Source organism: Aotus nancymaae, unplaced genomic scaffold, assembly GCF_030222135.1.
Source record: "Aotus nancymaae isolate 86718 unplaced genomic scaffold, 86718_ANA_hifiasm-v0.15.2.pri h1tg000007l, whole genome shotgun sequence".
Taxonomy (NCBI): Eukaryota; Metazoa; Chordata; class Mammalia; order Primates; family Aotidae; genus Aotus; species Aotus nancymaae.
In genome coordinates, this window is record NW_026988418.1 from 43,908,412 (window position 1) to 43,920,064 (window position 11,653).

At 37.2% G+C, this 11,653-nt stretch overlaps 1 protein-coding gene and 1 pseudogene across 1 annotated transcript; both read right to left on the reverse strand.

The window, feature by feature from the left end:
* Nucleotides 1-1,643: 1,643 nt before the first annotated feature.
* LOC135272895 (malate dehydrogenase, mitochondrial-like) lies at nucleotides 1,644-2,837 on the reverse strand. Its single transcript, XM_064371609.1, has 2 exons — nucleotides 2,409-2,837; nucleotides 1,644-2,282 (listed from the first exon to the last, which is right to left on the reverse strand). Exons 1-2 carry the CDS (start codon nucleotides 2,835-2,837, stop codon nucleotides 1,821-1,823), a joined length of 891 nt encoding a protein of 296 aa, XP_064227679.1. The 3' UTR covers nucleotides 1,644-1,820.
* A 7,202-nt stretch (nucleotides 2,838-10,039) lies between these two features.
* Nucleotides 10,040-10,595, reverse strand: LOC135272900 (large ribosomal subunit protein uL30-like; annotated as a pseudogene).
* Between the last annotated feature and the right edge of the window lie 1,058 nt (nucleotides 10,596-11,653).

Here is an 11,653-nt window from a genome sequence, read left to right on the forward strand (position 1 = left end):
ATCACAGAAACAGTAATGTAATGGTCAGTAAACAGAGTGTTAATCCTACTACTAACAAAGAATATGCAAAGTAAAATAATAATAAATATATTGTCTCCATACTATCAAATTGGCAAATATTTTATAATCTGTTGACAAGGAGGGTTTATGAAGATGTAAAAAAACTGATAACGTTTTGTATTGTTAAACCAACAAAAGATATTTCAGCCCACCAAACATAAACTAAGTATATTAAGCAACAACATAATGTATGTTTCACTTATTTTAACTCCTACAAACTCTGTGATAAATTAAGCACTACCATAGATCTTCATTTCATCCCTTTATCTTTCTTGTCTCTGCCAGGTAAGGGCCACCCTATGGCCCCTCCTCTTCATGATTCATCTCCCACCATTATATCCAGCCTCTAGAAGATAGTCTCAAAAGCCTGTAGAGGATACTGGTGTTGTCTTCTCCAAGGTCTTTCTTTCTTTCTTTCTTTCTTTTTTTATTATTATTGTACTTTAAGTTCTGGAATACATGTGGAGAACGTGAAAGGTTTGTTACATAGGTATACACATGCCATGGTGGTTTGCTGCACCCTTCAACTCATCATCTACATTAGGTATTTCTCCTAATGCTAACCCTCCCCCTAATCCCCTGCCCCCCAACAGGCCCCAGTGTGTAATGTTTCTCCCTGTGTCAATTTTCTCATTGTTCAACTCCCCCTTATGAGCGAGAACATGCGGTATTTGGTTTTCTGTTCCTGTGTTAGTTTGCTGGAAATGATGGTTTCCAGATTCATCCATGTCCCTGCAAAGGACATGAAATCATCCTTTTTTTATGGCTGCATAGTATTTAACGGTATATATGTGCCACATTTTCTTTATCCAGTCTATCACTGATGGGCATTTGGGTTAGATCCAAATCTTTGCTTTGTAAACAGTGCCCCAATGAACATATGCGTACATGTGTCTTTATAGCAGAATGATTTATGATCCTTTGAGTATATACCCAGTATTGGGATTGCTGGGTCAAATGGTATTTCTGGTTCTAGATCTTTGAGGAACTGCCACACTGTCTTCCACAATGGTTGAACAAATTTACACTCCCCGCAACAACATAAAAGTGTTTCTATTTCTCCACATCCTCTCCAGCATCTGTTGTTTCCTGACTTTTTAATGATTGCCATCACTGGTCATAGGAGAAATGCAAATCAAAACCACAATGAGATACCATCTCATGCCAGTTAGAATGGCGATCCAAGGACTTTCTTAAAACCTTTGGAGAGGAAAGGTTATCTGGGACCTCATAGGAAAACATGATTCGGGGCAGGTGAAAAAAAAAATGTTTCTCTCTAAAATTCATATCTCCCAATGCTTTCAGACTTTTCCTTCTACAACAAGAGTAGAAAAACATTTTCTGTAAATGGTCAGATAGTAAATAGTTTAGGTTTGCCGGGCATGTACAGCCTCTATCCCATTCTAGTCTGTTTTTTGTTTGTTTATTTGTTAATATCCTCTAAACACAAAACAGTCATTCTGTTTTATGGCTGTAAAATATACAAACAAACAAACAAACAAACAAACAAAACCATGCTGTGAGCTAAAGATTGACTCAGTGGCCATAGTTTGCTCACCCTGCAAACTATTTTTTTTTTTAAATCCAGGACGGCTTTTATTGATGCACCCATGATGAGCCACCCACAATTTGGAAGGGATGATTATGTTAATACAGCAATCATCACCAAAGCAAATTAAAATACAAAGGTTATCTGCAACAGCTTTGCAGTGACATGATGCCTCCATAAATTAAGGAAACTGGCTGCCCAGCACGGCTGCTCACTTCATGGTCTTCACAAAATCTTCCCCCTTCTTGATGGAGGCCTTCAGCTCGGGGATGGCCTCAGCGATCATCTTCTCCTCAAAAGAAGAGACTTTGCCGATGCCCAGGTTCTTCTCAATGCCCTTTTTCCCCAGCAGCAGCGGTGTGGAGAAGTAGGCACATTCCGTTTCCTGTGACTTCAGGAACGAACATTCCACAACGCCTTCCTTTCCGTTCATTGCATCCACAAGGGAGAAGACGAAGCGGGCACGGGCATATGCCATGAAGAGGGTGGCGGAGCCTGCTCCAGCTTTAGCCTTGACCACCTCCGTGCCGGCCTCCTGGATCCGCCCAGTGAGTGTCGTCAGCTGGTCCTGGGGAAAGTCCACCTTGGGAGTGCACTGAGAGATCAGGGGGATGATGGTCTTCCCGGCATGGCCACCGATGACATGGACATTGACTCGAGCTGGATCCAAACCCTTCAGGTCTGCGACAAAGGTGTTGGCTCGGACGATGTCCAGAGTAGTCATGCCGAAGATCTTGTTGGGATTCTATGCTCCGTGCTTCTTGAAAACTTCTGCTGTGATGGGGATGGTGGAGTTGACCGGATTGACAATGACGCAAATCATGGCTTCAGGGCAGTGCTGGGCACAGGCAGCAGCCAGGGTGGCCACAATCGTGGCGTTGGTGTTAAACAGGTCGTCCCGGCTCATGCCTGGTTTTCTGGGGACTCCAGCCGGAATAAGTACCACATCGCAACGTTTCAGGCAGTCAGGCAGCTGTTCAGGTCCGAGGTAGCCTTTCACAGTTGCTTTGGTCTCAGTGTGGCTCAGATCTGCGGCTACTCCGGGTGTGTGCGTGATATCGTAGAGGGTCAGGCGGCTCACCAACGGGCTGTTCTTCAGGAGTAGCGAAAGGGGCTGCCCAATGCCTCCAGAGGCCCCTAGCACGGCTACTTTAGCATTGCTCTGGGCAGAGGTGCTGAAGCTGCGGCGGAGAGAGGCGCTGGTAGGCCGGGCGAGGGAGGAGAGCATGGCTGGAGCGGGCGGGGCGCGGACCGGCAGGCACAGGAGCTGGAGACGGGCAAGTGACTCCAACGACCTCCACACTGCGCAGCGCTCCCAGGGCCTGTTGGGGGTGTGGAACTTGGGGAGACATAGCATTAGAAGAAATACCTAATGTAGATGACGGGTTGATGGGCACAGCCAACCATCATGGCACGTGTATATCTACATAAAAAACCTGCAAGTTCTCCATATGTATCCCAGAACTTAAAGTATAATAAAAAGAAAGAGAGAAAGAAATTGGGGTAAAGTAAAGAAGGGGTAGAATATGAGATGACACATGAGTGCTAGGATGATTTCAAGTGAGACTAAGTTCCTTCCAGCTTGGAAGAGTAGTATAGTTAGATCACTTTGGATTGAGACTAAGTTCCTTCCAGCTTGGAAGAGTAGTATAGTTAGATCACTTTGGATTTTAAAACTTTGGATTTGAGGACATTAAAATAATTCCATAGAGGCTTTCCTTTTTCAGTAAAGATGGGATGATTGAAACCAGATTTATCCTATTACTTACATTTTAAAAACCTGGACAGAATATATGTAATGACAGTTTTCAGATATTAGACAGTAGAGAGTGCAGAACAATGATTTCTAAAAGAAAGAACACCATTGCTAAGAGTTCTGTGATTGTCACTAGAAAGAGCATCTAGGTTGCAGCAAAAAGATGAAAAACTCAGGTGTAGCTGGCCATCAATCTGTATTGAGGAGACAGAACTAGGAGTCTGAGAGTCCAAAGCAGCTGGAGTTGTGAAGCAGAGTACCAGAAAGGAGGTTACTGAATACACAGAGAGAAAAATTCTAGAAATCTGCAGATGCTGCGACTTGAGTCTTCAGCTGAGTAGTGATCAACACATGTATATGAGGACACTACATATACTCAGAACTACCCCAAAAGAAGAGAGGAACAATATATAGATACATAGGGACGTGAACAGTCTGTGTGCTCACCAACCACAGTGGGAAACATCCTAATTTACAGGGTGTAGGGTGGGATAGTCAGGGGATTGCCTCTGAAATCTGTCAAAAAACCCAGCTATACATTAAAGTTTACTGTCTTCTATCAATTCTAAAAATTAAAAAAAAAAAAAACAAAAAGCCTCAAAAGGATCAAACTCTTTCCAAAGTTGGAGGACAGGCAATATCTGATTTTGAGATCTTTTAAAACTTTACAGGAATCAAGACGGTGTAGTATTGGCATTAAAGTAGATAAATAAGTCAATGGAACAGAATAGATAGTCCAGAAATAGACTCACACACATATATTCAATTGATTTTTGACAAAAATGCCAAGGCAATTCAATGGAAAAAGATAATGTTTTCAAGAAATGATGCGGGAACAATTGAAGAGTTACAAAAAACAAAAAACATTGACCCTGGCCTCCTACCATATACAAAATATTAACTTGGAAAGTCCATAGACAGGATGTAAGAGCTAAAACTATAAAACTTCTAGAAGGAAACATAGGAGAAAATCTTCTTGACCTTAGATTTGGCAAAGATCTCTTAAATATATCAAAATAATATGAAAAAAAAATGATAAATAAGACTTCATCAAAACGAAACACTTTTGCCACTCAAAAGATACTGTTAAGATATTGTTATGAAAAAGAATAGACAAGCCAAAGATAAAAATAGTTGCAAAACATCACGTATATCCAACATAAGATATGCAGCTAGAATATAAAAGAACACATATTTCAGTTAAAAGACAGCACAATGAAAAAATGAGCAAAATTGTTGAGCAGCAACTTCACCCAAAACTGTAAATGTTAGTGAGCACATGAAAAGATGTTGGATGCCATTGTCATCAGGGAAGTATAAACTGAAACCACTATTGATTGTCACAATGCATACACTAATCTAGCTAAAGTTAAAAGGATGACCATACAAAGTGTTGCAACTGGAACTCTCATGAACGGCTGGTAGAACTGTAAAATGGCACAAACATTTTGAAAACAGTTAAGCAATTTCTTAAAATATTAAACATACTCAATTCTATGACCCAGGCTATGTATTTACCCAATAAAATGAAAGCATATGTCTATATAAACACTTACATGTGAATGTTCATAGTAGTTTCATTTGTAGTGGAGAAAAATTGAAAACAATGAAATGTGCATCAGCAGATAAATGGAAAACAAATTGTCATGTATCCATACAATGAAATAATACTAAGCAATAGAATGAAGTAAACTATTGTTACGTGCCACAATATAGATGTATCTCAAAAAGTTTTTATGTTGAGTGAAAAGAAGCAGACCAGAAAAGGAGAGAGAAAGAATGCATACTGCCTGATTAAATTTTGTAAGTTTCTAGAAAATGCAAATTAATCTATAGTTACAGATCAGTGGTGGTCTTGGGTTATGGGAGCAAAGAAGAAGAGAATAGTATTCCAAAGAGAACAGTATTCCAAGGAGACTTTTGGGCTTGATGAATGCAATATATTCATTATCTTGATTGTGACAGTTTCACAAATATTTACATGTCAACATTCATCAAATAATACACTTTATATATGTGCATTTTAATGTGCATCAATTGTACTTCAATAAACCTATAATAAAAAAGAAACTATTTTGATGATAATCACTAATTTAAGTACATATAGATACACAGAGTATGACAAGATCTGGACTCGAAAAGAAAAATATATATTTGTGTCCTCTGAAGACTAAAGTCATTCAGTAAAGTGGGATTACATCTGAGAGATCAGAAAATATCGAAAATAAGAATAAAGAGATTATTTCATAAAAGGAATGTATGAAAGATAGTTGTTGAAAGATATTGAGAAATTTGAAAGAAAGAAGGGAGAATAAAGGGCATACAGATTTCACCAGTTCAGTACTTAGGAAATTGACAGAAATCCTTCATTTTGTTATCTGAAAAGGGATTAATAGCTACACTATACCTTTTGTCAAAATTAATTAACCTGAATATTTAACATCCCATTACATTATAATCATGAAAAGCAAATGTTATCAGCATCTAACATGAGTGTGCCCTTTATATAAAAATATTTACTGTGTTTGTTATTTTATGCTTTTGTTCAGTTGTTTATGCAGATTTAATAGCTGTAAGTACTTACTTTGTTTAGGGTCAGATTTATCAACCTAATTAATCTTAGTAGTAAACAATTTAGTTTTGTAATCAACTGTGTTTTTGAAGATTTCTTATCATTCACAAAAGTGAATTTCAAACAATTTCAGTAATTTCTGCCTGATTAGTTAACTTTAAAAGCAGATTCTTTCAATGAAGTGCTGAGAACCTCGTATCTCATTTTATCAGTTAGACAGTCATTTTATCAAGAAACACATTGCTGTCAAAACTGTTTTTAGAGCATATTCAAAGGTTATCTTTGCCCCAACAATCATGTTCCTCTGGCTCTCCTAACATGTGTGTTATTATGATGCAAAGATATAGTTTGTGTCATTGCATAAATATTCAAGTCCTACAAGACAGCTTGCATTAAAATAAAATGCAGGCATATAAAAAACAAAGTAGGAATTACACCTTAATAAAATAAAATAAAACAAAATACAGTCATATACAAAATAAGGAAGTACACCTTAATAAAAAATATACTCAAACTACAAATAATAGAGAAAAGAGCAACTTTAAAACAATCAAGATAATATAATTAATGCATCATTTAGCAAATAGGTTTCAGGCATTTACTTGACAATTGGGATAAATCAGCAGGAAAAAAGGGACACATTCCTGCTTTGGAGGTGTTATATTTTAACAGGCTGTGGCTGACAAAGAAAACAATAACTGTATCAATAAGAAAAGTGTAAAATATGCCCGAAGTTTATAAGTTCTGTAGGAAAAAAAATAGAGCAGAAAAAGGTGAACCACGAGGACAAGGAAGAATATGGAGACTGAAATTTTGAATAGAATGGGTAAGGTAAGCCCTTTGAGAAGGTGACATTTGAGTAAAATCTTGAATGGGGTGAGATATTTAGCCATGCACATCTTCAGACAGAGTGCAAAGACCCTAAAGCACCCGCAGTATTTGCTGAGAGGATGGAGGCAGGATGGCTGAAGAAGAGGGCGGTGTGGGGAGAATAGTAGGTGGAAAGGTCAGCGAGGCTATGGACGAGATAAGGTAGGCCTTTGTGTGCCATTGGCTTTTTACCCTGAGTGAAATAGAGCTGTTGATGGTTTTGAAAAATGTACAATGTGATCTAATTTCCATTTAAACAGAATGATTCTGCCTGCATTATTGAGAATAGAATGTAGAGGGACAGAGATGGAAGTAGGAAGACAGGAGACTATTATGTAATAGTGAAACAAGTGAGATTTTATGAGGTTGAAACTACAGTGAATGTCATGAGGACTTGGATTCTGAATGTAGTGAGGAGTTGGATGTAGAGGAGTTGCATGTAGAGTTGAGTGTTTTATAACAGAGGTTGTGGGGTGTGAAGGAAAGATGGTAATTAGGGATAAATGCACAGGTTTTTGCCCAAGTGTCTATAGAAGGATGAAATTGCTATTAATTGAGATATGGAAGACTTGATGGAACAGGTTTTGATAGACATACATTAGGAAGGCCAGCACGTGAAAATTTTCACTCTATTACGTGGGTACTATATGCCTTGCACGGTTCCAACTGATAGGTGCATAAGAGTGAACAAAACATAGTTCTAGTCCCCCAGGGAGTTAACAGTTCAGTGGGCCAATTAATAAACCAGACTGGGGATGCTCCGGCCCTAAAGGAAATTGTTGAGGAGGGGTTTATACCTAACTTCTAAGAACATCATCAATTCTTAGAACACTAAAATGTAGAGGTAAACTGTAGAATTAAATTTCAAACTAATAAGACTTCTTGACCCAATCGGTAGCATACTGATGAAGCTAATAGAATCAATGCTAATATTAAATAACAAGAAAGTATAACATGAAACTAATGTACTAAATACTTCCAAGTGCTTTATATCTTTATTTTATGTATTTAAGTATTAGTGTAAATTAAAACGATCATTTTACAAAATGTTTAAATAAATGCACCATGCAGAAGAAACAATAATAAATGAAATTAAGAATTTGAGAAAATACTATATTATTTTGATGTTGATTAAGTTCAGCAACCACATCCATGCTTTCTGAGGACATTGATTGGATGAAATACTGGTTTGACAACAATTTTTTCTTCTAAAAAATATTTTCTTTTGATTATGGAAGAAATAGGATGTTACAATAAACATTTCAGAATATAAAGAAAATCTCAAAGAATAGCAAAATAGTAAAAAAAAAAAAATTAATCTCTTTTCTCAGTTCAACATTGTAAATTGCTAACATTTTGGCATTGGCCTTAAGACAACATTTAGAAAAATGCATATGTTGGAATAAATGTAAACATACACACTTATGTTGACATTTACCAATTTCCCTCAGAGAGGATTTGGAAGAAAAGAAAGATTTATGTGTTTACAGCATATATTAACAAGTGTTGGTTAAGGCAAAAATAAACATTCTAAAATAAAAGAATTTTATTGTCAAAAACACATTTTAGGGGAAAGTATATCTCTAAAATCAAAAGTTGATAATTCAGTGAAAATGAGATTTACCACGGTAATATTTTATTTTTTCTACAAAATGTTGGGCACACATACATCAAGTGAAACAAAATTCAGTATTTTATATAGGTCTTATCAGCATTGACTTTTTATATTGCAAGATCTTAAGATGTATGCTTTACATTGGTAACAGTCATTTTCATCTAATTAAATTGTCATGATTTATATATGTATGTGTGTTAATATATTATGTATATATTCATATATTCACATGTTGAGTACTTTATTCAGTCACTGGTTAATACTAAGCAAAGGGTGATATAAGAAAATACTTACTACAGTGAACATTATATAAAGTTTAACATGTGCCAAGCACTCTTCTAAGTGCTTTCTTTTTTTTTTTTTTTTTTTTTTTTTTGTCGCCAGGCTAGAGTGCAGTGGCCTGATCTCAGCTCACTGCAACCTTTGCCTTCTGGATTCAAGTGATTCTCCTGCCTCAGTCTCCCCAGTAGCTGGGACTACAGGCGTGCGCCACCACACCCAGCCAATTTTTGTATTTTTAGTAGAGACAGGATTTCACCATATTGGCAAGGATGGTCTCGAACTCTTGACCTCATGATCTACCCGCCTCAGGCCTCCCGTAGTGCTCGGATTAAAGGTGTGAGCCACCACGTCAGGCTAGTGCTTTCTTACTTATCAACTGGTGTCAACTTCACAACATCTCAATAATCTAAGTACTAGTAAGGTCTGACCTAAGTATAAAAGTACTAAGTGCTATTTTTTCACCACTTTACTGTTTCAGCATTTTACTGATGAGGAGAAAGAAGTAATAGAGAGGTAGAATACCCTATCTTTGCTTATTCTAGTAACACTGATATGAAATGGCACCGGGTTACACAACCTGGCTATTGGGCTCAAAATTTGTGCCATTAATGGCTGTGCTCTGCAGCTTTATGAACAATCAGCCAGTCAGTTTCTGCTTTTCTAGATGTATAGCTATTTTAAAAATTATTTTGAATAAATATATGTAATTTTGAATAATCACTATTACTTTTCACTTAAAGATTTAGATGTTTAGCCTGAATGTTCTCTGTGAACTTTTCTCAGGCAATTTATATTTACAAATGCATTTTACAATTATTCAACCAATTTACATTTCTAATTTTTTCCCTAAGATCCCAGAAATTTTTCTTAGATTCAGCCACCTGTTATTTTCCAGTATTTATATATCTAGGATTTTTCGCCTTAGGCTTGAAAAACAGTTTATTTGTAATTCAGCTTTTCTGGTAGCAATTAACAAGTCACTACACAAGCTGACCCTGTCCTATTGTTTGTTAGGGGACTACTTTGTGCCTGACACTGTACATGATATTTAAATAAATCAATGACATGGATCTTTTCCTGGAAGAATTTGCAGTCTAATTGAAAAGTAGACCCTATACTCTTCACAAACAAAACTGCCATATCAGCATTTCTCGACTTTTATCACCATGAAAAACACAGGAATTTCAACTGGCTGTACAATTCAATAAATAAACACTGTGGGTGATGTACAACTCCTATTTACTCACTAAAACGTTACAATATTTTTCTTTTTCTTCCAAGAGCAGGTAATGTTTATTAACCGACCAGCTTAGAAAAATAATCATGGTAAACATCTTAGTTCGTTCTTCTAAAAAGCCTGTTGATCTGGTCCTCTCTGTTGCCAGCATCTCCACCTTCTACAAAATGGGTGGCCGTTTTCTTCATTCCACCTCATGGAGAAGATAATTCCAAGTGCCACAGGAAGGTATTTGCTTCTTTGAAGTGCTTTCCAACAGCACAGATCTCAGGAATCAGATCCTCTATGCAGATGATACCATGTTTACCAAGAGGTTGAGCAATCAAAGCGTTATCTGTCAAAGCAATTCGCTTCTGATTGATTTTGCCATAACCACGCTTGTAGATTACTCGTCTACTGACTTCACATTTGGGTACTGCCATGCAATATATGGTTCTACAATCCTCAGCATGTTAATTGAAGCCTTGTTGAGCTTCACAAACGTTCCATTGAAGATCTGAGGAAGGCAAAGAAGCTGCAACACCTTTCAGACCTTCGGGCCACACCATTGGTAACTCTGATCCTGATGATAAACACATTTGGATTCTCTGCAGGTACATAGAAATTCCCAGCTTTTCTTGCCATCCTTACCATTCTAATTTCAGTTCTGTACATCAGCCTATATTCCTTGTGATAGTCCTTTGCTTTTTTCATACAGAAGCTTCGCCTTGCTTTTCAAAGAATCTTTTGGGCAAATTTCTTCCTCAGGCGCTTGATCTTCAGCTCTGAGAAATTCCTTCACTTTTTCTTAAGGGTTTCTGGCACAGCAGGAACCAACTTTTTTTTCTCTTTGATACCCTCTATGGTTCCAAGTGGAAAAGAGACTTTTTTTTTTTTAGACGGAGTCTCACTCAGTCACCCAGGCTAGAATGAAGTGATGCGATCTCCACTCACTTCAATCACTGTCTCCCGGGTTCAAGCAATTCTCCCGACTCAACCTCCAGAGTAGCTGAGACTACAGAAACCCGCCATCATGCCCGGCTAATTTTTGTATTTTAGTAGACACATAGTTTCACCATGTTGGCCAGGCTGTTCTTGAACTCCTACCCTCAAGTGATCCTCCTGCATGGACCTCCCAATGTGCTAGGATTACAGGCCTGAGCCACTGCGCCCAGCCATTGTTTTTTTTAATAATAAAGTTATCTTGTGAGCAAATGGGAACATTGTCAGTACAGAAATAGATTCAGATCTCCCATAATTTTTTTTTCTTAAAGTGTAAGTTTTCTTGAGTTTTGTCATTAGTAACAAATTATTTACAACCATTGACATTCAAATTTAAAACAACCTGTTGCATCTTATACAGTTTTTGAGGGCTTGTGTAGTCATGGAAAGGTTTATTGAGATGAACCTTAAAGGATGTGTATTATTGATGGAAAAGATATCTTTAAGTTACTATGGCTTACCTTGGACTTAAATAAATTATTCTTCCTGAAATCTGTTGTTCTGTAAGCAACAACAAAACAAAACACACTACATTCAATTTCACCGCGAGCATCCATTGAACTGGTTGTGTAGCACCAGAGCCAAAATTGTATTGTATTTAATGTGTGTTTTATGGCTTCATTGGAATGTCTAGAATCAAATTTAACTCTTCTAATGAGGTCTCATATCTAATTGAACAATATATTGGTCTTTATTTTTGCTACAAAATAATGGAAAATATATGTCCCCTG

Coding starts and splice junctions, on each gene's coding strand:
- LOC135272895 (XM_064371609.1), bottom strand. CDS start 2,837: ATGCTCTCCTCCCTCGCCCGGCCTACCAGCGCCTCTCTCCGCCGCAGC. Junction 2,283..2,408: donor TTTGCGTCATTGTCAATCCG/GTCAACTCCACC, acceptor GCAGACCTGAAG/GGTTTGGATCCAGCTCGAGT.